The sequence below is a fragment of the Oncorhynchus kisutch genome, linkage group LG29 (genome assembly GCF_002021735.2).
Source record: "Oncorhynchus kisutch isolate 150728-3 linkage group LG29, Okis_V2, whole genome shotgun sequence".
NCBI lineage: Eukaryota > Metazoa > Chordata > Actinopteri > Salmoniformes > Salmonidae > Oncorhynchus > Oncorhynchus kisutch.
The window spans coordinates 31,830,809-31,857,483 of NC_034202.2; the positions used below are offsets into that span (position 1 = coordinate 31,830,809).

The following is a 26,675-nucleotide window of genomic DNA, read 5'->3' on the forward strand; positions in this document are numbered from 1 at the left end:
CTGCAGGCTGTCTCTGCAGTAGATTGCAACTCCACCCCCTTTGGCAGTTCTATCTTGGCGGAAAATGTTGTAGTTGGGGATGGAAATTTCTGAATTTCTGGTGGCCTCCCTAAGCCAGGATTCAGACATGGCTAGGACGTCCGGTTTGGCGGAGTGTGCTAAAGCAGTGAATTAAAAACTCTTAGGGAGGAGGCTTCGGATGTTAACATGCATGAAACCAAGGCTTTTACAGTTACAGAAGTCAACAAAAGATAGCGCCTGGGTAATAGGAGTGGAACTGGGGGCTACAGGGCCTGGGTTAACCTCTACAACACCAGAGGAACAGAGGATAAGGGTACGGCTAAAGGCTATAAGAACTGGTCGTCTAGTGCGTTGGGGACAGAGAATAAAAGATTTCTGGGCATGGTAGAATATATTCAGGGCATACTATACAGATAATAGTATGGTAGGATGCAAGTACAGTGGAGGTAAACCTAGGCGTTGAGTGACGATGAGAGGTTTCGTCTCTGGAGGCACCAGTTAAGCCAGGTGAGGTCTGCGCATGTGTGTGGGGTGGGACAAAAAGAGCTAAGGCATTTTGAGCAGGACTGAGGGCTCTCAGTGAAATAAAACAGAACTAGCCAAGACAGCAGTAGACAAGGCATATTGACATTAGACATAAAGCAAACACAGGTGTTGATCAGAAGATCTAAGACAACAACGGGTAAATGGCGATGAATAGGCAGAGCGGGTTAGTGAGGTACATACAAAACCTGAGTTCAAGGCCAACAGGTAAACAAAATGAGGTACTGTGTTATTGAAACAGTCCAGGGGGCGTCAGCTGTGTAGCCGAGTGATTATAGGGTCAAAAGAGCAGCAATGGGTGAGCCAGGGTGCTGTTCGGTAGTCACTACTACGCTAGACGAGCAGGGGACACAGCATTCAAAAAAGCTAGCTGGCCGGGGCTAGTAGATGGTTCTTCAGCGACATTGTAACAGATTAAATGGTTGAAATTAAAATGAGAATGTGCATCTGGGAGCGCATCATTCTCTAGTCCGTTTCGAGGTGGATAAAGGACTCCTACTGGAATTAGAGGAATTTCCAGAAACTTATTTCAAATAGATGGCCAGTTGAGGCAATGAAATAAAGACATTTCAGCAACATGTCATTGTAAGAGCAACAATGTGTACTTAGTCGCCATGGACTGGCCACATGGTACCATACCTCTCAAGCGCTCTGAAACAGCAATCACTACAAATACAAAACACATCTTTATAGGTATAGACGAGAAGCATAGTTTTATAAAATATGACTTCACAACACCATCCAACACATTTAATGTTAACAGGCTTGGCAATTCTATGCAAAGGACTTAAGATACATTCAACTTAATACAATGGCATCAAACTAATACAAACAATTACTTCAGTATAATTTGTGATTTAAAATACATGTAGTAAGTAAACAAAATGGGTATAAAGAGCTGTGGCATTTTTTAAAAGTATATACTGTGTAACTTAATGCCTGGAGTCTTACATTGCATAAACAGTTTAGCAAGACTATTTAATATTGTATTGAGCAACATTAAGTTGAACACATCAGTACGTAAGAGATTAATATCAGTATACATATCAATATTACTGTCTTGAACGTGACAATGGTTATTTGCTGTCTCTTCCTCATTTTTTGTGCATAAGGGTGTGTGGGTGCGTAGGAGCGTGTGTGTTAATCACCTGTGTAACTTCTATGTCTTCATGGTTTGTGTGCCCCCAGGTAATGCTTGCAAAGGCTACTACTTGTTCCTCGTTTTATTGGGAAAAGGATCACAAGCAGTGAGTCCTTTGGAGTATTCCATCAGTTTGTGCAGGGGACAGAAATGCATTGTTTTCCCCTCTCTGCCTTTATACCTAAGAGAGAGTAGATTAAGATTTGCAATGATTCTTCACCAGTCTTTCAGTGTTAGCCATGTGGATTGTGTGTGTGTGTACTCACTTTGTCCAGAGTGCCAGGCCACACAGAGACAGGACCACCATGGAGATGATGACCACGATGACCAGCGCATAGACAACCACAGCATCTGACACAAAACCAGGAGGTTGCTCTATAGCAAGGGAAAAAGAGATGGGTTCAAATATCCATCCTTACAGGGGGGGGGGGGGGGGGGGGGGGGTCCAACATGGAAGAAAGTGCATTGATCCAGTAATTAGTATGAGTTTTGTTATGTAAAAGTGAGGCATTTGCATGGAGAGGAACAGGCAACTCTATAAATTGCATTTAAGGATATCATTTCTGTATGGAGAAATGTTTTACCACAATGTTACCTGAGTGACAGAACCAACGACTCCAATCACTCCAGAAGCCTCTGTCAGCACAGTAGTGGTGCACCCTGGACCTGACCCGGAAGCAGTGGGCTCCATCCATTGAGAGGAAAGTGAGGGTCATCTCCCTGGTTACATTCCTCTGCTTCTGGTGACAGGAACAGTATCAGATTTTAGGAAAAACTTCAGAAAGTTTGTTCTCTAACCAATAACAATAGAATTTGCTTCTTCAAAGCGTCATCTAAGTACCTATCAATTATTCAATAATGTTATGCGTTAAAACATTAAAAGGTGTGAAAAAATGTATATTGCTATATGAACTATATGAAGTTAATCCATATGCATGTCATAAATACAGGTCTCGGTAAGGGCATACCAACAACTGCTGCCCGCCCACGCCCTCGCTGGTTTCCACCTCATACTCCAGGCAGTGGCTGGGGATACTTTCATGGGGTAAGTCCCAGTGCACCTGGAGCCTCCTGTCTAAACCAGCCTCCAGATGCACTGCCTCTATGGCTGCAGGCTTCACTGCAGAGTACACACAAAGGAGTCATGTTTTCTCAAAGAAAATTGAAAATATGTCATCACCAGTATCGTGCACTGAGAAAAAACAGTTAGTAGGAAAAACAGTTACGCAAGCCTCTTGAGGGAACGCAACACCCTGCTACACTCAACTCCCCGTGGAGTGAAAGAGGTATGTGATTGTAGGTGCGGGTAAGGATGGCAGAGAATATGACTGTTTCCTGGGAATTTCTTTCCTTAACATGGTAATTGTGGGGAAAAGGGGCTGGATGGAACCAAAGAAATTAAAAGTTAAGAGTCCCCTCTCCTACCTATTTTAACACCACCTGGCACGCTATCCAAAATACACGGGGTGATCCACCCAGGTCTTACCTAGTGTGCATAGACAGAGTACATACTATGGGTATATGTATGGGGCTAACCAAATCAGCTGTTTGGAAATATCCAGGAAGCCATTTCCTGAAATATACATATACACAAACAAACCCAAAAACACAGAAACTGGGGAACGTAACACGCTCACTGCAAAATCTGCAAACTCCCAGTTTGCAACAATAAAAAGCAACGCGCATCCCCAGTTAATAAAGTAGATGATATCTGTTTGGATATGTTAACACTGATTAAAAGACGTTATGGAAAGGAACTGTATGGGCAGTTGAACAATGTTTATGGAAAATAGCAAATATCCAAACAATAGCAGTATTGCATTGAAAAGGTGAGGCATATCATGGCCTGATGTGAGTGTTACCGTGGTTCTGAACTTGCAGGGAGAAGAACGCCGACCTCAAAGCCACCTTGGGGGAGGAGCTGTTCACACATATGTTGAAAGCACTGAATTCTGGGAGAGATTCCCTGGTGAATGTGCAGCCAGTCCTGACCCCATTGGAGTGGATGTACTGAGGGCACTCCTCAGCCTGCTCCATGTCCCGATGCCTGGAGAAGCACAAAGAAACCCACAGAATGCAATTTAGGGCAGCATTCACAGAGATTATATTAATCCAGTGAAACCAGTCTACACAGGTACAGACATGTAGGTAGTTTATATGGCAGGAGATATGTTATGATGTACATAATGTTATGATAGGGTGACATACCAAAAGTACAGACTGTGCTTGGAGTGGGCTGGCTCCTCTAATCCCACCTCCCAGGTGCACTCCATGACCTCCTTCTGGTAGAACACGCAGCCAAATCCCTGGACCCTGGAGTCAACTGGACCTGGTAGGAATTCAAAAGAGATGAAGGGATTCATAGATTATCATGATGGTGCCTGTAGAGAATTCCGTCCATACAGCACTCCCCTATCATTGATAATTTCCTATATATATATATAGGATAATGAGAGGAAAGAAGTCTCTCCCTCTTTCTGTCAGGTTATCGGTGTCATTTAATCCGAACCAAACAACTCCATATCTACAAAAGAATATTGTCCTCCTGACCTCACCTGTGTTAGTGGGTGGCAGGACCATCTTTGTGAAAGGGCTCTTTAGCTCAGTGCCGTTAGTGCAGGCTCCCCTCAGTACGGTTGAGATCTGTACCCTGACCTCCTTCTCCAGGTCAAACTGAGCACGGTACCATGTCCGTACAGTCCTGATCACCTATTCATACACAGACAATATTACATTCATGTTATTCATACCTCAGGAACTTGGTCACCACTCTGGTGTAATAGCTATAGACACAGATCATATTGAAAAGATTTGGAAAATCTGAAAATGTATTCATGATTCTCTCATGAACACAACAGTATAATTTAATGGAAGCTAAATGCGGTTATGTCTAAGCAACCACAAATCTAAACAGAGCCAAAGGATAACATTGTAGGGAAATATTCCACCATGTGCATCATCACAGGCACACTTTGATCCACCCCTCTTCCCTGGCTCCATGTCCTGGCAAACATTACTCCCCCCACATATCCGGAGACGCCAAACTACCCACAGAATGATTGGAAAGGTCCAAAACGCCCCACAACTGCTGCTCCATAAGACCTCCTCAACCCACCAAAGATATGCCTCCCATTAAGTAAGCCAATCTGGGAAGACCCACCCAATGACGACTTCAACACATATCTGACCTGGACACAATAATGGGGGTTAATGGACCTGACAGATAAGCACCTCATCACTATCCCCACACAACATCAGTCTGGTTTCACCCACCCCAGGAAGGAATAGTCCACCTTCAATATTTTCAGGACTGGCCCATGCGTCGCCAACCTCCACCAATGGAACATTAAAGAAAGCCCCCAATGTGTCTGTGGGGTGGAGAAAACCATGCGCCACATTCTTGAATTCTGTCCAATCTACAAACTCAGCGGAGGCCTACTCACCCTCAACACAGCAGGACCGGAAGCAATTGCTTGGCTAAAGGACTCTGCCTTCTCTAAATAAAATACAGTGCCTTGCAAAGGTATTCATCCCCCTTGGCGTTTTTCCTATTTTGTTGCATCACAACCTGTAATTTGAATGGATTTTTATTTGGATTTCAATATAATGGACTTACACAAAACAGTCCAAATTGGTGAAGTGAAATAAAAAAATTATAAAAAAATGTAAGAAAAAATATATATTTTTAAGAAAAGTGGTGCATGCAATATGTATTCACCCCATTTGCTATGAAGCCCCTAAATAAGATCTGGTGCAACCAATTACCTTCAGAAGTCACATAATTAGTTGAATAAAGTCCACCTGTGTGCAATCTAAGTTTCACATGATCTGTCAGATCTCAGTATATATACACCTGTTCTGAAAAGCCCCAGAGTCTGCAACAGCACTAAGCAAGGGGCACCACCAGGCAAGTGGCACCATGAAGACTAAGGAGCTCTCCAAACAGGTCAGGGACAAAGTTGTGGAGAAGTACAGATCAGGGTTGGGCTATAAAAAAATATCAGAAACTTTGAACATCCCACGGAGCCACATTAAAACCATCATTATAAATTGGAAAGATTATGGCACCACAACAAACCTGCCAAGAGAGGGTCACCCACCTAAACTCACGGACAAAAAAAAAATCCTGAAGGAGCTGTAAAGCTCCACAGTGGAGATTGGAGTATCTGTCCATAGGAGCGCTTTAAGCCGTACACTCCACAGAGCTGGTGTTCGCCAAAAGGCAAGTGGGAGTCTCCCCAAACATATGGAAGAAGGTACTCTGGTCAGGTGAGACAAATTTAGCTTTTTGGCCATCAAGGAAAAAGCTATGTCAAGCGCAAAACCCAACACCTCTCATCACTCCGAGAACACCAACACCAGTGAAGCATGGTGGTGGCAGCATCATGCTGTGGGGATGTTTTTCCATTGGCAGGGACTGGGAAACTTGTCAGAATTGAAGGAATGATGGATGGCGCTAAATACAGAGAATTTCTTGGGGGAAACCCGTTCCAGTCTTCCAGAGATTTGAGACTGGGCTTGAGGTTCACCTTCCAGCAGGACAATGACCCTAAGCATACTGCTAAAGCAACACTCGAGTGGTTTAAGGGGAAACCACTCTGGGAAACCACCATTTTTGTCTTATTTCTTGTTTGTTTCACAATAAAACATATTTTGCATCTTCAAGGTGTTAGGCATGTTGGATTATTACAATATACAACCCCCCCCCACCCCCCATTTTTGATATTTTTTAATTCCAGGTTGTAAGGCAACAAAATAGGAAAAATGACAAGGTGGGTGAATACTTTCGCAAGCCACTGTAAATGGGGAAATATTAACATTACTGGTCTTGGCAGGCTGTTTATGGATGGTGTACCACATTTTTTTCTATTATTCTGTGTATAAGAACATAGTGTCCTTGGCCAGGGCCTCAGTGGCCTTAGGACACACAGTCCTGACAGACAGGCAACACTGTACAAGTGTTTCTAGAATAACCCTCCAGTGTGTCCGGTACACATTTGGCAATGTCTAGTTATGTGTCCAGTGACTTACAGTCCATCTGTTCTGGTATGTGTTGAAGTATTCCAGGTGGTATCTCATTGAGCAGTCAGTCACATTGATCAGGCTGACAGGAGACGTCCAGTGGATGTCGAGCTGCCCAAGGTGGCCAAGGTCATCAACCCCAACGTTCTCAGGAGGATCCACTGAAAGTCAATGAGATACACAGTATTTCCAGGTCAAAGGTTGATAGAGCAAAGGCACCAAGCTTGCGGTAAGCATTAAAGGGGAAATTGGTACATACATTTCTTGACATTTAAATGATTTTTTCTTTATTTTTACTATTTTCTACATTGCAGAATAATAATGAAGACATCAAAATTATGAAAGAACAATTATGTAATCATGTATAATATTTTAAAAAGTGTTAAAGGCGAGGTCAGTATAGGTGCATCAAAGCTGGGACCGAGGGACTGAAAAACAGCTTCTATCACAAGGCTATCAGACTGTTAAACAGCCATCACTAACACAGAGAGGCTGCTGCCTACATACAGACTCAAATCATTGGCCACTTAGGTGTCCCGCTAGCGAGATAATTCCCCACAACATCCGGTGAAATTGGAGAGGGCCAAATTCAAATGACAAAATTGTAATATGAAACTTTCATGAACATACAAGAGTCTTATATCATTTAAAAGCTTAACTTCTTGTTAATCCAACTGCGTTGTCAGACTTCAAAAAGGCTTTACGGCAAAAGCATACCATGTGATTATCTGAGGACAGCGCCCCACCAAAATATAGTTTTTTCAACCAGCACAGGCTTCACAAAATCACAAATAGCGATTAAAGAAATCACTTACCGTTGAAGATCTTCCTCTGTTTGCAATCCCAAGCGTCCCAGCTACAACATGAATAGTTGTTTTGTTCAATAAAATCCTTCTTTATATCCAAAAAAGTCAGTTTAGTTGGCGCCATTGATTTCAGTAATCCACTCCTTAAACATACATACAAAGGAATCCAAAAAGCTACCGGTAAACTTCTTCCAAACAAGTCAAGGTACCCTAATATGTAAATAAATAATAATATTTCATAAGGAAAGAACGGTGTTCAATAGGAAAGGAAAATAACGAAGAGCGTGCCCTCATTCACGCGTGCCAAAAGACTACTTTTCCCTTTGGAAAGACTACTATTACTTGTTCGTTTTTCAAGAAACAAACCTGAAACCCGGTATAAAGACTTGACATCTAGTGGAAGCTATAAGTACTGCAATCTGGGAGGGATTTTCATATATAGACCCATAGACTTGCATTGGAAAGTCTTGTGACCTCCCCAAAACAATTTCCAGATGTATTTTCCTTGGGTTTTCGCCTACCATATCAATTCTGTTATACTCACAGACATTATTTTAACAGTTTTAGAAACTTCAACGTGTTTTCTATCGAATTCTACCAATTATATGCATATCCTAGCTTCTGGTCCTGAATAACAGGCAGTTTACTTTGGGCACGTTAGTCAGGCGGAAATTCAGGATACAAGTTAATAAATGGATCACTAGTCACTTTAAATAATGCCACTTTAATAATGTTTACATCTTATACCATCTATTGCATCTTGCCTATGCGTCTTGGTCATCGCTCATCCATATATTTATATGTACATATTATTATTCCATCTCTTTAGTTTTGTGTGTATTAGGTAGTTGTTGTGGAATTGTTAGATTACTTGAATGATATTGATGCACTGAACTAGAAGCACAAGCATTTCGCTACACTCGCATTAACATCTGCTAACCATGTGTAAAATTTTATTTTATTTGCTGAGCACTTCTTGGCTGGTTTCCTTCACTCTGCGGTCCAACTCATTCCAAACCATCTCAATTGGGTTGAGGTTGGGTGATTGTGGAGGCCAGGACATCTGATACAGCACTCAATCAATCTCCTTCTTGGTAAAATAGCCCTTACACAGCCTGGAGGTGTGTTGGGTCATTGTTCTGTTGAAAAACAAATTATAGTCCCACTAAAGGCAAACCAGATGGGATGGCAAAGTGCTGCAGAATGCTGTGGTAGCCATGCTGGTTAAGTGTGCCATGAATTCTAAATAATTCACTCACAGAGTCACCAGCAAAGCACCACACACCATCACACCTCCTCCTCCATGCTTCACAGTGGGAACCACACATGTGGAGATCATCCGTTCACCTACTCTGCTTCTCACAAAGACATGGCGGTTGGAACCAGAAATCTCACATTTGGACTCATCAGACCAAAGGACAGATTTCCACCGATCTAATGTTCATTGCTCGTGTTTCTTGGCCCAAAATGTGAATTTCGACCATGAAGGCCTGATTCACACAGTCTCCTCTGAAAAGTTGATGTTGAGATGTGTCTGTTAATTGAACTCTGTGAATAATTTATTTGGGCTGCAATCTGAGGTGCAATTAACTCTAAAGAACGTATCCTCTGCAGCAGAGGTAACTCTGGGTCTTCCTTACCTGCTGCGGTCCTCATGAGAGCCAGTTTCATCATAGTGCTGGATGATTTTTGCGACTGCACCTTCATGTCTTAAAGTAATGATGTACTGTCACTAGCCTGCTATTAGGTGTAGTGGCTGTGTGGTCCCAAATTTGGGATTATGGGGCTTTTTTCCAAGTTTAAAATTATAAACAATCAACATTGGCCATGGTGTCAATGAAGCATGATTTGTGCCGCGGTCATAACAACTCGGAACTGCGAGTGACTTCAGTGAGTTCAAGACACACCTCTCCCCGGCATCGCCGGACAGAGCTGGGGCTCTGCGCCTATTGTGGCCAAGAGGGACACCAGCTTCATTGGTGCCCGGTGTGTCCTAACCTGGGGTGCACTAGAGCAGAGGGGCGGCCCGTGACCTTCTGTCTCCCAGTGTAGGCATGAGTATTGCATCATCACTTTCCGCCAAATCCTTTCTGGTGTCAATTTCACTGGCTGGCTATCCCCCATGGATCTCCCCTCTCTGATGGATTTACCACTATTCTGGTTGTTGTTGACAGATTCTCAAAATGATTCCTCTCTCTGGCCTACCTACCGCTCTCTAGTTCGCTGAGGCACTATTCCAGCAAGTCTTCTGGCACTAGGACCTTCCGGAGGACGTTGGTTCCGACCCTGGTCCTCAATTCACATTTCGGGTCTGGAAAGTCTTCATGAAGAAGCTGGGGGCCACGGTTAACCTCACATCTGGGTACTGGCCTCAGTCTAACACGCAGGTGGAGAGGACCAACCAAGAGCTGGGGAGGTTCCTAAGGAGTCACTGCCAGGACCGGCAGGGGAAGTGGACCCGGTTCTGTCCCTGGGCAGAATACGCCCAGAACTCACTTCGTCACTCCTCCACTGGGCTCCCTTCCAGTGCATCCTGGGATATCAACTGGCCTTGGCTACGTGGACTCCGAGCCAGACCGAGGCCTCTGCAGTTGACGAGTGGTTCTTGCTTGAGGAGGATTTGTGAAACGCCACCCACGTAAGGCTCCAGCACACTGTCCACCATCAGAAGGATCAGGCGGATGGCCACCACAGTAAGTTTCCCGTGTTTCATCCTGGTGATCGCGTCTGGCTCTCCACCAGGAACCTCCTACTCCACCTGCCCTGCCGGTTGCTGCGTACTCCGCACAGGGAAGGAATCGGGCCCATTCCCCCTGCTGGTCCTGGTAATTGGGGTCCACGGACGGAGACGATGTCCTGTGGAAAACCATAATGCCGGAAGACTTGCTGGAACAGTGCCTCGGCGACCTGTAGAGCAGTAGGGAGACCAGAGAGAGGGCTGAAATGACAGGATTTGGAGAATATATCCACAACCATGAAAATGGTGGTGAAACCGTCAGTGTAGGGGAGATCAGTGACAAAGTCAATGGATGGATGAGACCAGGGACGCTGGAAGGAGTTTCCCTGCTGGAGCGTGCCGAGGGGACTTAGTTTGGGCACACACAGAACAGGAGTTGACGTAGCGAATAACATTCTGCGCCAAGGTGTGCCACCAATACCTTTTGGAGAGCGATTGTATAGTACGGGTGATCCCAGGATGTCCAGCGACGAGAGATGTGTTTGCCCAGGTCAACAGCCGCTCCCTTATCCCCATGGGAACGTAGGTGCGCTCAGGAGGACAGGTAGAGGGTGCGGGTTCCCTCTCCAGAGCCTGGCAAATATCCACATCTACGTTGCAGACCACAGGGGCTATAACTCGAGAAGGAACAGGAAAACAGGTCCTCCGGCATTTGGGTGACCAGTCCGTGATTCTCATCCTCGACCATGAGATGGTGGGGTTATGGCGTTGCAGCCATGGGAAGCCGAGAATGATCTGGTGAGCTGGTGGCCTAATGATGAAGAAGGGAATGTTTTCCTGATGAATGGGCTCCACGGTGAGGATTTTTTACCTTTATTTAGCTAGGCAAGTGAGTTAAGAACAAATTCTTATTTTCAATGACGGCCTAGGAACAGTGGTTTAACTGCCAGTTCAGGGGCAGAACGACAGATTTGTACCTTGTCAGCTCTGGGATTTAAACTTGCAACCTTTCGGTCACTAGTTCAACACCACCCTATGGTTAGTGGTGTGGTGATGTATGTGTGATGGTTCTGGATACTAGTGGCTTATTATCAACAGCTTGAACCAGAAACAAGGAGGAGAGCGGGTATGAGGTGATGTTCAGAGACGAGGCAAGGGTCTGGTCAATAAAGTTCCCTGCAGAAAATTGGCAGAAAATGATGAAGATGGGATACTCACACCTGCCCCAGGAGATGGAAGATCACATGACCGTCCCTCTGCTCTCGTGGATCCCGAGTTGGGACATATCGGACATTGCTGAAGCTGGTGCCCCCTTGACCACAATAGAGACAGAGCCCCAGCTGTATCCGTCTACATCGGATGCTGCTACTGTCCAGAAGGTGAGCGCGTACTGGGCAGTGGTATGGTCATCCTGCTGTAGATGGAGTAGGCGCTCACCCCTCTCTCTGCCCTCCGGTGGATGATCAAAGATACCTCTGAACAGAGCCATGAACCCCTCATACGAAGCCAGCTCCTCCTCTCCTCTCTCCCAGATGCCTGCCATCAGCAGAGAAATAATCGTGGCAACCTTGGACCTCTTGGTGGTGGGGAATCCCATCTGGTGCGCAGAATAGAGGGAGCACTGGAATAGGAAGCCACGGCATTTAGATCAAATTCAGTCATATTTATCCCAGAGGGACAAAAGGCATCGCTGACCTGTGCAGACAGCTGAATGGACTGGTGTGTTTGCTCGCTGGGTCGACTGGTGGCAGAGTATCCTACGCTAGAAGAAGGCAACGCTACTCAGGTATGTTTGAGACTCGGTCTCAACCTTTAAGTCTTTACTGAAGACTCATCTCTTCAGTAGGTCATATGATTGAGTGTAGTCTGGCCCAGGAGTGTGAAGGTGAATGGAAAGGCTCTGGAGCAACGAACCGCCCTTGTTGTCTCTGCCTGGCCGGTTCCCCTCTCTCCACTGGGATTCTCTGCCTCTAACCCTATTACAGTGGCTGAGTCACTGGCTTACTGGTGCTCTTCCATGCTGTCCCTAGGAGGGGTGCGTCACTTGAGTGGGTTGTGTCGCTGACGTGGTCTTCCTGTCTGGGTTGGCGCCCCCCCTTGGGTTGTGCCGTGGCGGAGATCTTTGTGGGCTATATTTGGCCTTGTCTCAGGATGGTAAGTTGGTGGTTGAAGGTATCCCTCTAGTGGTGTGGGGGCTGTGCTTTGGCAAAGTGGGTGGGTTATATCCTGCCTGTTTGGCCCTGTCCTGGGGTATCATCGGATGGGGCCACAGTGTCTCCTGACCCCTCCTGTCTCAGCCTCCAGTATTTATGCTGCAGTAGTTTATGTGTCAGGGGGCTAGGGTCAGTCATTATCTGGAGTATTTCTCCTGTCTTATCCGGTGTCCTATGCTCTCTCTAATTCTCTCTTTCTTTCTTTCTTTCTCTCTCTCGGAGGACCTGAGCCCTAGGACCATGCCTCAGGACTACCTGGCTACAATGCCACTTAATGTAATGTTTACATACCCTACATTACTCATCTCATATGTGTGTATAAATACTGTATATACTGTACTCATTTAAACTGCTGCATCTTGCTGCATCTTGCCATCTTTATGTAATACATGTATCACTAGCCACTTTAAACTATGCCACATTATGTTTATATACCCTACATTACTCATCTCATATGTATATACTGTACTCTATACCATCTTGCCTATGCCGCTCTGTACCATCACTCCTTCATATATTTTTATGTACATATACTTTATCCCTTTACACTTGTGTGTATAAGGTAGCAGTTGTGGAATTGTTAGGTTAGATTACTCATTGGTTATTACTGCGTTGTCGGAACTAGAAGCACAAGCATTTCGCTACACTCGCATTAACATCTGCTAACCATGTGTATGTGACTAATACAATTTGATTTGATTTGCTGTCTGTCACCTTGATTACTCAAAATTATCTCAACCCGTGCGCCTACATTGTAAACTTTCATTCACAGGCTAAGTTGTAGCAACCTCATGATGGGTATAGGAAAATGTGAGTATCATGTAGTAGGCTAAATCTATGGATGTTACATTGAGCTGGGTGAATGGAAAATGAATGACAGTCATCCAATATGCTGTAATATAAATAAGGTAATGTTCATTAAAAAAAGTATCATCTTCCCTCATCTTAAACAACACCGACCGCCACTGATTTATTGCCACAGGGGCCCACCTCTTGCCTTCAGAAAGCATTTATACCCCTTGACTTATTGCACATTTTGTTGTGTTACAGCCTGAACTCAATATTGATAAAAAAAATAAAAAATCATTCACCCTACGCACAAGTGAAAACATATTTTTAGAAATGTTTGCAAATTTATTGAAAATAAAATGCATAAATATCTCATTTACATAGGTTTTCACACTCCTGAGTCAATACTTTGTAGAAGCACCTTTGGCAGCAATTACAGTGGTGAGTCTTACCCAGAAAGTCTCCAAGAGCTTTCCACACCTGGACATTTGCCCATTATTCTTTTCAAGATTCTTCAAGCGCTGTCAAATTGATGTTTTGATACACCATACAAAGTGTAATTAATAACTTCACCATGCTCAAAGGAATATTCAATGTCATTTTTTTTCTTATTTTTTATTTTTTTACCCATCTACCAATAGGTGCCCTTCTTTGCGAGCGGTTGGAAATCTTCCCTGGTCTTTGTGGTTGAAACTGTGTTTGAAATTCACTGCTCGACTGAGGGACCTTGTAGATAATTGTATGTTTGGGGTAAAGAGATGAGGTAGTCATTCAAAAATCATGTTAAACACTATTATTGCACACAGAGTGAGTCCATGTAACTTATTAAGCAAATGTTTACTCCTGAACTTATTTAGGCTTGCCATAACAAAGGGGTTGAATACTTTTTGACTCAAGTTGTTTCAGCTTTTCATTTTTAATTCATTTGTAAACATTTTTAATAACATAATTCCAATTTGGCACTGTGGGGTATTGTGTGTAGGCCAGTGGAAAAAACATCTAAATTTAATTCATTTTAAATTCAGGCTGTAACACAACAAAATGTGGAAAAAGTCAATGGGGTGTGAACACTTTCTGAAGTTATTGCTGATAACGGGAGGAGTTGATACTCAAAGTAAAGTACATGGGAGGGATCTGAAATAATCTAGTAAATGTCTGTTAAAAAATAGTCTGCATGCAGGGATTCTGTCTCACATCCATGACTGTCACAACAATTTATTTGGGACCAGCTTTTGTTTTAGATCAATCTGATGTAGAATGGAAATCTGCCTGTGATTACAAGTTATCACAGTAAGACAGTGATGAATGAATAGAAAAATACACCTGTAGAGACTAACCTGTCATTTCTTGTGGCTTGATGCACTGACTCCAGTCAGATATAAGCATTAATATGGCTGTCAGCCACCACCCTTTTCTACTCTTCAGCATTCTCTTAACTGGCCCCTGGAACATCATGAGAATTGAATTGTACAATTTAGTATTGATAAATCAATCACATATATGTTATCATGAATTATACTCTCAGCAAACACCAGTATAGTACAGTACAGTACAGTAAAGTATGGAATCTGAAGGGTATGGAATGATCCTGATAAACACAATATTATTATATTATTATTATTATTAATATTATGTAGATGAAAACAAAAACATGCATTATTTAAAATAAATGTGTAATTATCTTGATATAAACCTCAGGTACAGCGCCTTCAGAAAGTATTCATAACCCTTGACTTATTCCACATTTTGTTGTGGGATTCAAATGGATTTCATTGTAATTTGTCAACCATCTACACAAAATACTCTAATGTCAAAGTGGAAGAAATCTCCTTTACTTTCTGAAGGCACTGTACCTTTTAAGTCTTAATAATGTGAAGAAAATACATGATAATAATCTATTGGACTGAATGCCATTGAATTCTCTATAGAAATTGTATTAATGTACAAAGTAAATGTTTTCAAGCATGTACAGTAGAGAATGCATACACTATACAGTGAACGCATGCTTTTAAATGAAAGCATGTGTTTACAAAGGCAACCCACAACTTGTATGTTTGCTTTATATCAACAGTTTAGCAGAATATAAAAATGCTCTCATTTGGATCCAATACAGAGATAACAGAGAAGATAAAAGTGCATAGCCACAGACAAGGAGTACTTACTGTGAACTGAGTGAGAAAGCTCCTGTGTAGATGTTTGACAGCCTGCACCATCTAATCAGGGCTGTGCGAAGTGCCTGCTTTTGTATTCTCTGGTGAACTACAGCGCAGCAGAAGCAGCAGGGAAAGACTACAGTATGTCTCAGGGGTCATGTATTGATGTCTCAGGGGTCATGTACTGTACTCTGTAAGTCTGGATTCTCTACCAAACAAGAGTCTGCAGTTTTATCAGATTCCTGATAAACAGATGTATAAATAGAATGCGAAAGCCCTGTCAGCCTGTCCACCCAGCCTGTGAGTGTGGTCATGGATGTGGTTCTGTGGAAGGGGAGTCAAATATGCTGTTGCTCTGACCTGGATGGGTGGGGGTTGCAGGCTGAAGGTCTCTCATACTAACGGATGTTTTGTTTCCCTTTTCCCAGGAATCATATATATATATACACGCACACTCTAAGTGGTGATATCAAAAATATAGAGTATACAGTCAAAGTTTGGACACATTTACTCATTCAAGTTTTTTCAAGGTTTTTCTTTATTTGTACTATTTTCTACATTGTAGAATAATAGTGAAGACATCAAAACTACGAAATAACACATGGAATCATGTAGTAACGCAAAAAAGTGTTAAAAAAAAATATATATAGATGTATATTTGAAATTCTTCAAAGTAGCCACCATTTTCCTTGATGACAGCTTTGCACGCGCTTGGCATTCTCTCAACCAGCTTCATGAGGTATGAGGTCACTTGGAATTTATTTGATTCTTAATGCGTTTGATCAATCAGTTGTGTTGTGACAAGGTAGGGGTGGTTTACAGAAGATAGCCCTATTTGGTAAAAGACCAAGTCCATATTATGGCAAGAACAGCTCAAATAAGCAAAGAGAAACGACAGTCCATCATTACTTTAAGACATGAAGGTCAGTCAATGCGGAACATTTCAAGAAAGTTTCTTCAAGTGCAGTCGCAAAAACCATCAAGTGCTATGATGAAACTGACTCTCATGAGGACCGCCACAAGAAGGAAGACCCAGAGCTATCTCTTCTGCAGAGGATAAGTTCATTAGAGTTACGACCCTCAGAAATTGCAGCCCAAATAAATGATTCACAGAGTTCAAGTAACAGACACATATCAACATCAACTGTTCATAGGAGACTGCATAAATCAGGCCTTCATGGTCATATTGCTGCAGAGAAACCACTACTAAAGCACACCAATAATAATAAGAGACTTGCTTGGGCCAAGAAACATGAGCAATGGACATTAGACTGGTGGAAATCTGTCCTTTGTCTGTTGAGTCCAAATTTAAGATTTTTGGTTCCAATCCCTGTGTCTTTGTGAGACGCAGAGTAGGTGAATGGATGATCTCTGCATCTGTGGTTCCCACCGTGAAGCATGGAGGAGGTGTGATGGTGTGGGGTTGCTTTGCTGGTGACACTGTCAGTGATTTATTTAGAATTCAAGGCACACTTAACCAGCATGCTACCACAGCATTCTGCAGCAATACGCCGTCCCATCTGGTTTGCGCTGAGTGGGTCTATCATATGTTTTTCAACAGGACAATGACCCAACCCACCTCCAGGCGGTGTAAGGGCTATTTTACCAATAAGGAGATTGATTGACTGCTGCATCAGATGACCTGGCCTCCACAATCACCCGACCTCAACCCAGTTGAGATGGTTTGGGATGAGTTGGTCCGCAGAGTGAGGGAAAAGCAGCCAACAAATGCTCAGTATATGTGGGAACTCCTTCAAGACTGTTGGAAAAGCATTCCAGGTGAAGCTCGTTCAGAGAATGCAAAGTGTGCAGAGCTGTCATCAAGGAAAAGGCTGGATACTTTGAATCATCGAAAATAAAAAATATATTTTGATTTGTTTAACACTTTTTTTGGTGACTATAAGGATTCCATTGTGTTATTTCATAGTTTTGATATGTTCACAATTATTATACAATGTAGCAAATGGTAAAAATAAAGAACAACTCTTCAATGAGTAGCTGTGTCCAAACTTTTGACTGGTGCTGTATGTGTGCATGACTGTAATATAGTTAGACAATTATTTCAAAGAAAAAACTCTAAAGTTCAAAAGAATTTCACTTTATTTTCCTTTGCCCTTGAAACAATGTTTCTATTTCCTTTATATAAAAAGAGAAACACTCCACAATTTATAGAGGATATATATTTACATATGAGCTTCAGTCATCTGGGATCATTGCATGCATTTAGTTTCTTTAAAATACAAAACTTGTATGTACAGAATACATCAGAATGTTTCCTCGGCAGTATAACGTGTAGATGATTCTTCATGGTCTTTTAATCAAAGATTGAAAGTTTAAAACAGCATGAGCGATGTAGATGTGAGAGACTTGGGAAAGCCGACTGACCTTGTAATGTGGTTGGATGGGGGGGGGGGGGGGGGGGGGGGGCAGGAAATAGCTGCAGGGTTTATCTCACATACAGTACACCATGACACAAAGCTTGTACTAATGTTCGGACATGGAAACCACTAGAAAATGACCAATTAATTTGCTATCAGGCTTACAGAAGTATAAGGCTTGTTTGACAGTTGTTTTATGTAAAGGATAAGGAACAATAGCTGATATGCTCTGTCAATAAACAATTGTACATGTTTGTGTCTTGTGTCAGGATATGTTATCAAAAAAGCTCAGAGAAGGGATTGTTGTCTCCCAAAAACCACTTGTAGAGTTTTGTCACATTGACATTTTGTCACATTTACATTGACTATGAGTTGGCTACTTGATGCCTATAAAACACTTGTTGAAGTGTTGCCAGATTTTCTTGGCACTTGTCAGTAGACCAGGGGGTTGGCTGTTGTTACATGTTTCTGGAATGAGAATAGAGATAGCAAAATGGCAACACAGTCACCTGTTTTTGAGTCAGAGACATCAACAGCTCTGGTTATGATGATGTCAATGCAGTAGGGTATGGTGGGCGGTCACAGACAGGTGAATGGCCTTCTAAGCAGGGGAGGCAACAAAACTTAATACATTACAGAAACCACCAATCACCACATCATAGAACATAAACTGTACAAAGGAAATTGAAATACATCAGAGATTAATTCCCATAAACCTGTCAGAGCAGGGTTCTGTGGCCAGCTCAAATTTCAGTGTGTATTTCTGTAGAAGCACTTTGTGCTGATGTAAAAAGGGCTTTATAAATAAATGTGATTGATTGATCCAAGCATGTTCCAATTGACAGACACAAAGCTGACTAAAACAATGCAATGTTCTATATTTGACATGTAATGTACTATATATAGTTCCAGCTTCATGTCATTAGTAAAATACTTGGTACATTAAAAACCAGTGATAACATTCATGAGTTGTACAGGCACTACTAATAAGAGATATGTTTCACTGACAAAGTTACATAAAAAACAGACATCCACACGGGAGTGGACACAACAGAAACACCAGCAACATAAACTGGAGCAGGTGTGTTTGTGTATGAGGAACACAAATATAAATGCAGTGAAGCTCAAATCTATAATTTGGCTCTATACTGAAGCATTTTGGATTGGAGATAAAAATGGATCATATGAGGCAACATTAAATCATTTCACCTTTTATTTGAAAGTATTTTCATACATATCGGTTTTACCGTTTAGAAATGCAAAGTACTTTATGCATCTAGTCCCCTCATTTGAAGGTGTCATAAGTACACTGAACACAAATATAAACTCAACATGCAAAGTGTTGGTCCCATGTTTCATCAGCTGAAATAAAAGATCACAGAAAATGTTCCATACGCACAAAAAGCTTATTTCTCTCCAATAGTGGGCACACATTTGTTTACATCCCTGTTAGTGAGTATTTCTCCTTTGTCAAGATAATCCATTCACCTGACAGGTGTGACATATCAAGAAGCTGATTAAACAGCAGGATCATGAATGACATAGATGCACCTTGTGCTGGGGACAATAAAAGGAAACTCTAAAATGTGCAGTTTTGTCACACAACACAATGCCACAGATGTCTCAATTTTGAGGGAGCGTGCACCAGAGCTCTTGCCAGAGAATTTAATGTTCATTTCTCTACCATAAGTCACCTCCAATGTTGTTTTAGAGAATTTGGCAGTACGTCCAACCGCAGACCATGTGTATGGCGTCGTGTGGGCAAGCGGTTTGCTGACATTGTGAACAGAGTGCCCCATGGTGGCGGATGGGTTAGGCTATGGGCAGGCATAAGATACGGACAATTGCATTTTATTGATGGCAATTTGTGGCCCGTTTCAAGAAACTATGTCTTGTCACACATCACTACTTCACATGTGAGGGATTTACAAAAAAATCTAAAATGTTTTTTTGTTGTTGTCAGAAATGCCTTCTGGAACATTCATTTGCCTTAATAACCCACTTGTATGCAATCTGTAAATACATTTTTTTTTTTTAAATAACGAGCCTAGTTGGTTTAGCCACAGAAAAATACAGGAACTTTCCCTTTAGCCATGATTGGCTGAGATAATGGATGGGCTGGACATGCCGAGAGATGAGTTTGAATTGGTCTGCCATGTAGCATGCTTCTGTCTATAAGTATGTGTGGATAATCCTGTCTACCGCTGCTTTTTTTGAAAGATATCATGAACCGAAAAGGTTTTGTGACTGCTCTTAGCATTGCTGCCCTGAAGTTAATAGCGCTATCAACAAAGCTCAGTGGGAAAATGTTGTGATAGACTACTTTCTGGAGGATGATCGTGCCATGCTGACTCTCTGACTCTGAAAATGAATCAGACACTGAGGAAATCCCTGATTTCAGTAAAAACATTTCCATTGAACCAGACAGTGTAGTCTTCTGATGACAAAGGTGGGGAAGAAAGGGTGTAATTGTGACGGAAGAAGTTGTCCGAGTTTTGAAATCAGTGGAATCAAAGAGATGATTGCCAAATGCGTAGGGAGTCCAAAAAGAGAACACAGAAAGAAGGCTGTTGTATAAAACACCTCCCTCCAGATTACATCTTCAAACTAAGCGCAACCATAGCATCTATGACAAAGGGAGAAGCGTTCATCCACGTATACGGGTATATGTCTAGCTACATTTTCAGATATTATACATTTCTAATTTTGTCAGAAAGTCATTTTCAATGCAAGTTAAAGCATACTGTTAGCTGGCTCGCTAGCTAATGTTAGCTGGCTCGCTAGCTAACATTACGTGTATGATCTGTGCAGGAGCTCTAGAAAGAGGCCCGAGTTCAAGAGTTGGAATTCCCGAGTTGGATGACCATTCAACTGGATTTTTCCCCGTCTGAGTGTTTTTTAGTTCCCAGTTGTTTTGAACGCGGCAATATAATTTGGATTATGGTTTATTGTTTAGCTAGCTAGCTACATGTCTAAACAAAAGACTCCACGATGGATGTAACCATTTCGCTCTACCGTTTACACCTTCTGTATCCTGTGCATGTGACAAATAAACATAGGCTTTATTTGATATTGTGTGGGTTTACCAGAGATGGTAATGTGAAGAACAACATGACCTGCACCAAAGCCAGATTAGGATATAGGCCAAGGACTAGATAGTTTATTTCTACTATTACTTTTTGCTACTACACTCACCACTTTTAGTCTTGAAATCTTTGGTTGTTTACTACACAGTGAATCCTTATAGAGATGGGTGGGGCTAAGGCTTAGGAGGGTGTTAATGATGCTAAATGGTTGTAGTCAAAGAAGACCCCTACAGTAGGTGTACCAAAAATATTCACAGACCATTTCCTCAAAAATGGGGTTACAAGTTTATCAACTTTCAAAGCAGAATAATTTTCTCACTGTTCCTCAACTGCTGTGTATGATATACCATTTCCTAGCTCGGTGTCTCTACTTCTATGTCAAAAACATAATTTCAAATTTTGCTACATAGGACTGAATCCAAGTGGTGGGTCACATTTGAATGCATAGAGATACCGCGACAAGAGCCCATAGTCGTGCCATTCATATGCCACTATCACCTCATGTTTCAGCATGATAATAAATGGCCCCATGTCGCAAGGATCTGTACACAAATCCTGGAAGCTGAAAATGTCCCAGTTCTTCCATGGCCTTCACACTCACCAGACATGTCACCCATTGAGCATATTTGGGATGCACTGGATCGACATTTACAACAGTGTGTTCCAGTTCCCGCCAATATCCAGCAAATGGGACAACATTCCACAGGCCACAATAGACAGTCTGGTCAACTTTATGTGAAGGAGATGTGTCACGCTGCATTAGGCAAATGGTGGTCACACCAGATACGAACTGTTTTTTTGATCCATACTGCTACTTTTTTTCTATTTAAGGTTTTTCTTTTTAAGGTGACCAACAGATGCATCATAGATTAGGGCCTAATGAATTTATTTCCATTGACTGATTTCCTCATATGAACTGTAACTCATTGTTGCATGTTGTGTTAATATTTTTGTTCAGTATAAATATTCATCAGTGAGCAACACTGATTCAATCAAACAGACATTGCAGACAAAAATACCATTGTTCCTGTACCACACAAATACCATTGTTCCTGTACCACACAAATACCATTGTTCCTGTACCACACAAATACCATTGTTCCTGTACCACACAAAAGCATATTTGAAGTATGTGCAATACTAAGTCTACATTTACTGACAGAAACAAAATGAAACTCCTTTAAGTGAAACTGCATCTGGAACAATTGTTCAGATTTCCTGCAATGTGAGGTTAATTGAATCAGACTTTTTGAGACAACTGGGGCCAAGAACAAACACCAAAGCTTAAAGCAGGAAAATATCACCAGTTTGGAGCTGCAAACTCCTGTCACATAACTTAAGGGGTCGTCAGGGGTGAAAAACAAACAAACAAAGCATATAAATAGAAAACATAAATAGATAAATCATTTTCCTGATTAAATTAGTTCAGTGGTCCGGATTCATCTATGGCAGTGTTTCCCAACTCCAGTCCTCAAGTACCCTCAACAGTACATATTTTTGTTGTAGTCCCAGACTAATCACCTGATTCAACTCATTGAGGGCTTGCTGATTAGTTGACAAATTGAATCAAGTGTGTTGATCCAGGGTTACAACAAATATATGTACTGTTGGGGAACTGGAGGACTGGAGTGATGAACGATGATCTATGGGATTTCCTCATTATTTCTGTTCCTTACTTTACGTTTTGCAGTTGTGAATCCAACTAGAGGAGCGAGTTATAAATGTAAAGAATAAATATGTCAACATTAAAAGAGAACTGTTTCACTACATCAAATTACCAAAAGATACAATCTCAGCATTATAAGTGTATATGGTACAATATCCAAACTAAATAACCATGTGCTTTCAACAAGTCCTATTCAAATAAGCACACGTGGTATGATCAAAGCATGGGATGGCAGTGGCATGGCTCTCTCGTATACCGTACAGGGGTGAGCTACTAATACCACATCTGAAGTACCTCAGAGCAGCCTCCCTTCACCACAGATGTGCTGCAGTAGAAAATCGGAATCATGGATACCATGCTTTTAAAAGTAAGCTTAGCATTCTTCCCTCGAATGGCACTGTTATTGGTAGTACAATAATTATTCTCAAATGCAGACTGTAAGAAGTGTGTATACCTGTGCTTGGCTACTGCTGGCTCCTCTGAGGTAAAGCACCACTTAGGATGTCCCAAGCTTTACCTCTGGGATATCATAGGTATATTGTGATATAACACAATGATCTTTACAAATATATCCCCTTTGAAAACTAATTTGTTCTAAAAAGAAAAGTCAGGGTGTCAGGACCACTTGAGTGATGTGGTGTGGCTGGTTCGGCCAGCATGCAGTTCAGTTCTCTGAGTGAAAGAGTGAGCACATGCCTTTAAATCTGCTATCACTTCACTACCAATGTCTTCAATACTGAGTGTTGAAAACCCAGTGAATTCAGTGTTCGCACCACTAGGTTCAAAAGTGTCTGAGCATGGGCCAATCAATATCACCATGGGGACAGACAGGTCTTCATCTTCACTGTGATTCATTCCTTAGTCTGACCTCTGATCTGGCTTTGGGTTCACCAGCTCTCATAAAGTCCACACTGTGCAGGTCACACAGGTCACACAGACAGCCACACTGGTACGCTACACACACAGTACAGTAGGGTCCCCTGGGGGAGGACATGACAGTAGCTAACAATCCAATGGATGGGAGGCGGGTCCCAGCTGACATCATATAGGAAGGGTGGGAGGATCTTAGTTAACCCCTCCCTCTCTTGGCTCAGTCAGCTGGCAATGGACTCCCTGCAGCCCCCAGCCCTCGCCCCCTAAGGGGTCCCTGGTCCCCGGTGATGAGCGGAGCAGGCTGGAAGCCCCCTCCTCTGTGGGGTGAAGGGCTGGGTTGTGGAAGGCTGGACTGGGCTGGGTGGGGGGTTGAGGCAGTGTCCAGGCTGCTGTTAGACAGCAGACAGCTGGGTGGGCTTGGAGGCCGGCAGCTCCAGTAGAGCCTGCACGGTCACACCCACCTTCACCAGCCCACGCTCCTCTAGGATATGGTGGGGTAAACACAGCTTGTCCTGCCAGGGCAGAAACACAACACAACAGTCATCACCGGTCCTTTCAAAACGCTTTCAGGTCAGTACAAGTGAATTGACGTTTGGATGCCAGTCTGTTTCTTTGTTAAAATACATTGTCAGCAAGACAACAATAAGGCAGTTGTATCAACCAAAAACAGTGGCACCCAAGCTCAATCTATCCTCTTGAGGTTTCCACATTAGGTTCAGGACTCAGACAGAAGTTTATCTACAAATGGTTCTCTGTAGATCTTCTCCTGATAAGGGACAGTGCCATAACTGGGAAAAGAGGAGCATCAGATTTCTTGCTGGTAACTGAGAGGACTGATAAACCATGGTGATTTGGTGATGTGTGTTTACCTGTGACACGCCCAGCTTCTTACAGGCATCCAGGAAGTTCTCCACATTCCTGCGGCACTTGGCCATGCTAAGCTTTGGCTGTGGAACAGAATTAGTCAAAAGTTACATGGAATATTTGTCATTTTTTTATCCTTATTTTCTTATATTTCTTTTTTTCTTCTTGGCAGGTGGTTTGCTTCGGGCCTTAGGGATTTAAAACAACAAGTTTTCAACAGGTACTTACCACTGCTGGGGAGGGTACATGGATGCTGGCCACTGACCGAGGACGAATGTGATTGGCCAGATGGCACAGGACAACGCCATCCATCAGAGCAGCTCCGACATCGTCCGGCAGCAAGACCTTTAGTCTGGACTCCAGGTTCTGAGAGGAGTCACAGAAATAACACACTCAACATGGATCCTGTAGAATAGATCACTGTGGAATATTGTACAACAACTATTGCAACCACTAAGGTAAGATGTATGAACAGTCCACTATAGGAGGTGTTTGGAAATAATATATATTAACAATATAGCAGACACTTCTTTCCAAAGTGACTTACAGACTTAGGCATGACATGCCAACAACAAATTCTGAACCTACACATCCATGTATAACTGACCAAATTATGAAAGACAGGCATTGTAATTTTGTATTCCGTGAAGTGAATGTGGAAGTGGTGAAAAAAGTGTGGTTGTCTACCAACAATTACAAGCCACCTTGGCCTGACAACTTGGATGGAAAATGACTGAGGATCTTCCTAAAGGAAAGTATGTGCCCTCAGGCCTGGAGGGAAGCAAATGTAATTCCGCTCCCCAAGAATAGCAAAGCACCCTTCACAGGCTCAAACAGCCGACCAATCAGCCAGTTACCAACCCTTAGTAAACTTTTGAGAAGAATTGTGTTTGAACACATACAATGTTATTTCAGAGTAAACAAATTGACAACCGATTTTCAGCATGCTTTAATGGAAGGGCATTCAACATGTACGGCACTGACACAAATGTCGACTGAGAGAAATTGATAAAAAGATTGTGGAATATGTTTTGTTTTGTGCAGCTTTTGACATTATCGATCATAATCTGCTGCTGGAAAATGATATATGTTATGGCTTTACATCCCCTGCTATATTGTGGATTGAGAGTTACCTTGTGGCAAAATCCTGCACGGAGCCTTCAAATCAAATTCATTTTTATTTGTCACATGCGCCAAATACAACAGGTGTAGACCTTACAGTGAAATGCTTACTTAGGTACAGAGTCAATGTGGAGGCTATATACAGGGGGTACAGGTACAGAGTCAATGTGGAGGCTATATACAGGGGGTACTGGTACAGAGTCAATGTGGAGGCTATATACAGGGGGTACAGGTACAGAGTCAATGTGGAGGCTATATACAGGGGGTACAGGTACAGAGTCAATGTGGAGGCTATATACAGGGGGTACAGGTACAGAGTCGATGTGGAGGCTATATACAGGGGGTACTGGTACAGAGTCAATGTGGAGGCTATATACAGGGGGTACAGGTACAGAGTCAATGTGGAGGCTATATACAGGGGGTACAAGTACAGAGTCGATGTGGAGGCTATATACAGGGAGTACGGGTACAGAGTCAATGTGGAGGCTATATACAGGAGGTACAGGTACAGAGTGAATGTGGAGGCTATATACAGGGGGTACAGGTACAGAGTCAATGTGGAGGCTATATACAGGGGGTACAGGTACAGAGTCAATGTGGAGGCTATATACAGGGGGTACAGGTACAGAGTCGATGTGGAGGCTATATACAGGAGGTACAGGTACAGAGTCAATGTGGAGGCTATATACAGGGGGTACAGGTACAGAGTCAATGTGGAGGCTATATACAGGGGGTACAGGTACAGAGTCAATGTGGAGGCTATATACAGGGGGTACAGGTACAGAGTCAATGTGGAGGCTATATACAGGAGGTACAGGTACAGAGTCAATGTGGAGGCTATATACAGGGGGTACTGGTACAGAGTCAATGTGGAGGCTATATACAGGGGGTACAGGTACAGAGTCAATGTGGAGGCTATATACAGGGGGTACAGGTACAGAGTCAATGTGGAGGCTATATACAGGGGGTACCGGTACAGAGTCAATGTGGAGGCTATATACAGGGGGTACCGGTACAGAGTCGATGTGGAGGCTATATACAGGAGGTACAGGTACATAGTCAATGTGGAGGCTATATACAGGGAGTACAGGTACAGAGTCAATGTGGAGGCTATATACAGGGAGTACAGGTACAGAGTCAATGTGGAGGCTATATACAGGGAGTACAGGTACAGAGTCAATGTGGAGGCTATATACAGGAGGTACAGGTACAGAGTCAATGTGGAGGCTATATACAGGGGGTACAGGTACAGAGTCAATGTGGAGGCTATATACAGGGGGTACAGGTACAGAGTCAATGTGGAGGCTATATACAGGGTGTT

The 26,675-nt window shown here is 42.7% G+C and overlaps 2 protein-coding genes across 5 annotated transcripts in view; both read right to left on the bottom strand.

Annotated features, from left to right (window-relative positions):
* Positions 1–1,240: 1,240 nt before the first annotated feature.
* LOC109874312 (interleukin-13 receptor subunit alpha-2) lies at positions 1,241–15,680 on the bottom strand. Of its 2 annotated transcripts, none has more exons than XM_020466172.2 (10): positions 15,375–15,678; positions 14,550–14,655; positions 6,737–6,888; positions 4,261–4,414; positions 3,914–4,034; positions 3,568–3,752; positions 2,674–2,825; positions 2,301–2,445; positions 1,972–2,080; positions 1,241–1,886 (listed from the first exon to the last, which is right to left on the bottom strand). In XM_020466172.2, the coding sequence occupies exons 1-10, from the start codon at positions 15,423–15,425 to the stop codon at positions 1,772–1,774; spliced, it is 1,290 nt and encodes a 429-aa protein (XP_020321761.1). In that variant the 5' UTR covers positions 15,426–15,678; the 3' UTR covers positions 1,241–1,771. The 2 variants fall into 2 exon arrangements, with proteins under 2 accessions (XP_020321761.1, XP_020321762.1); XM_020466173.2 differs by having other exon boundaries at positions 1,261–1,886; positions 2,301–2,442; positions 15,375–15,680.
* A 1,767-nt stretch (positions 15,681–17,447) lies between these two features.
* The window catches only part of LOC109873884 (leucine-rich repeat and calponin homology domain-containing protein 2-like), a 90,088-nt gene continuing 80,860 nt past the window's right edge, over positions 17,448–26,675 (bottom strand). For all 3 annotated transcript variants that reach the window (XM_031809223.1, XM_031809222.1, XM_031809221.1), the window contains 3 exons: positions 24,461–24,598; positions 24,238–24,315; positions 17,448–23,880 (listed from right to left, as the gene is read on the bottom strand). In XM_031809223.1, the coding sequence (XP_031665083.1) occupies positions 23,761–23,880; positions 24,238–24,315; positions 24,461–24,598 (336 nt within the window). In that variant the 3' untranslated portion in view covers positions 17,448–23,760. The remainder of the gene's footprint in view (positions 23,881–24,237; positions 24,316–24,460; positions 24,599–26,675) is intronic.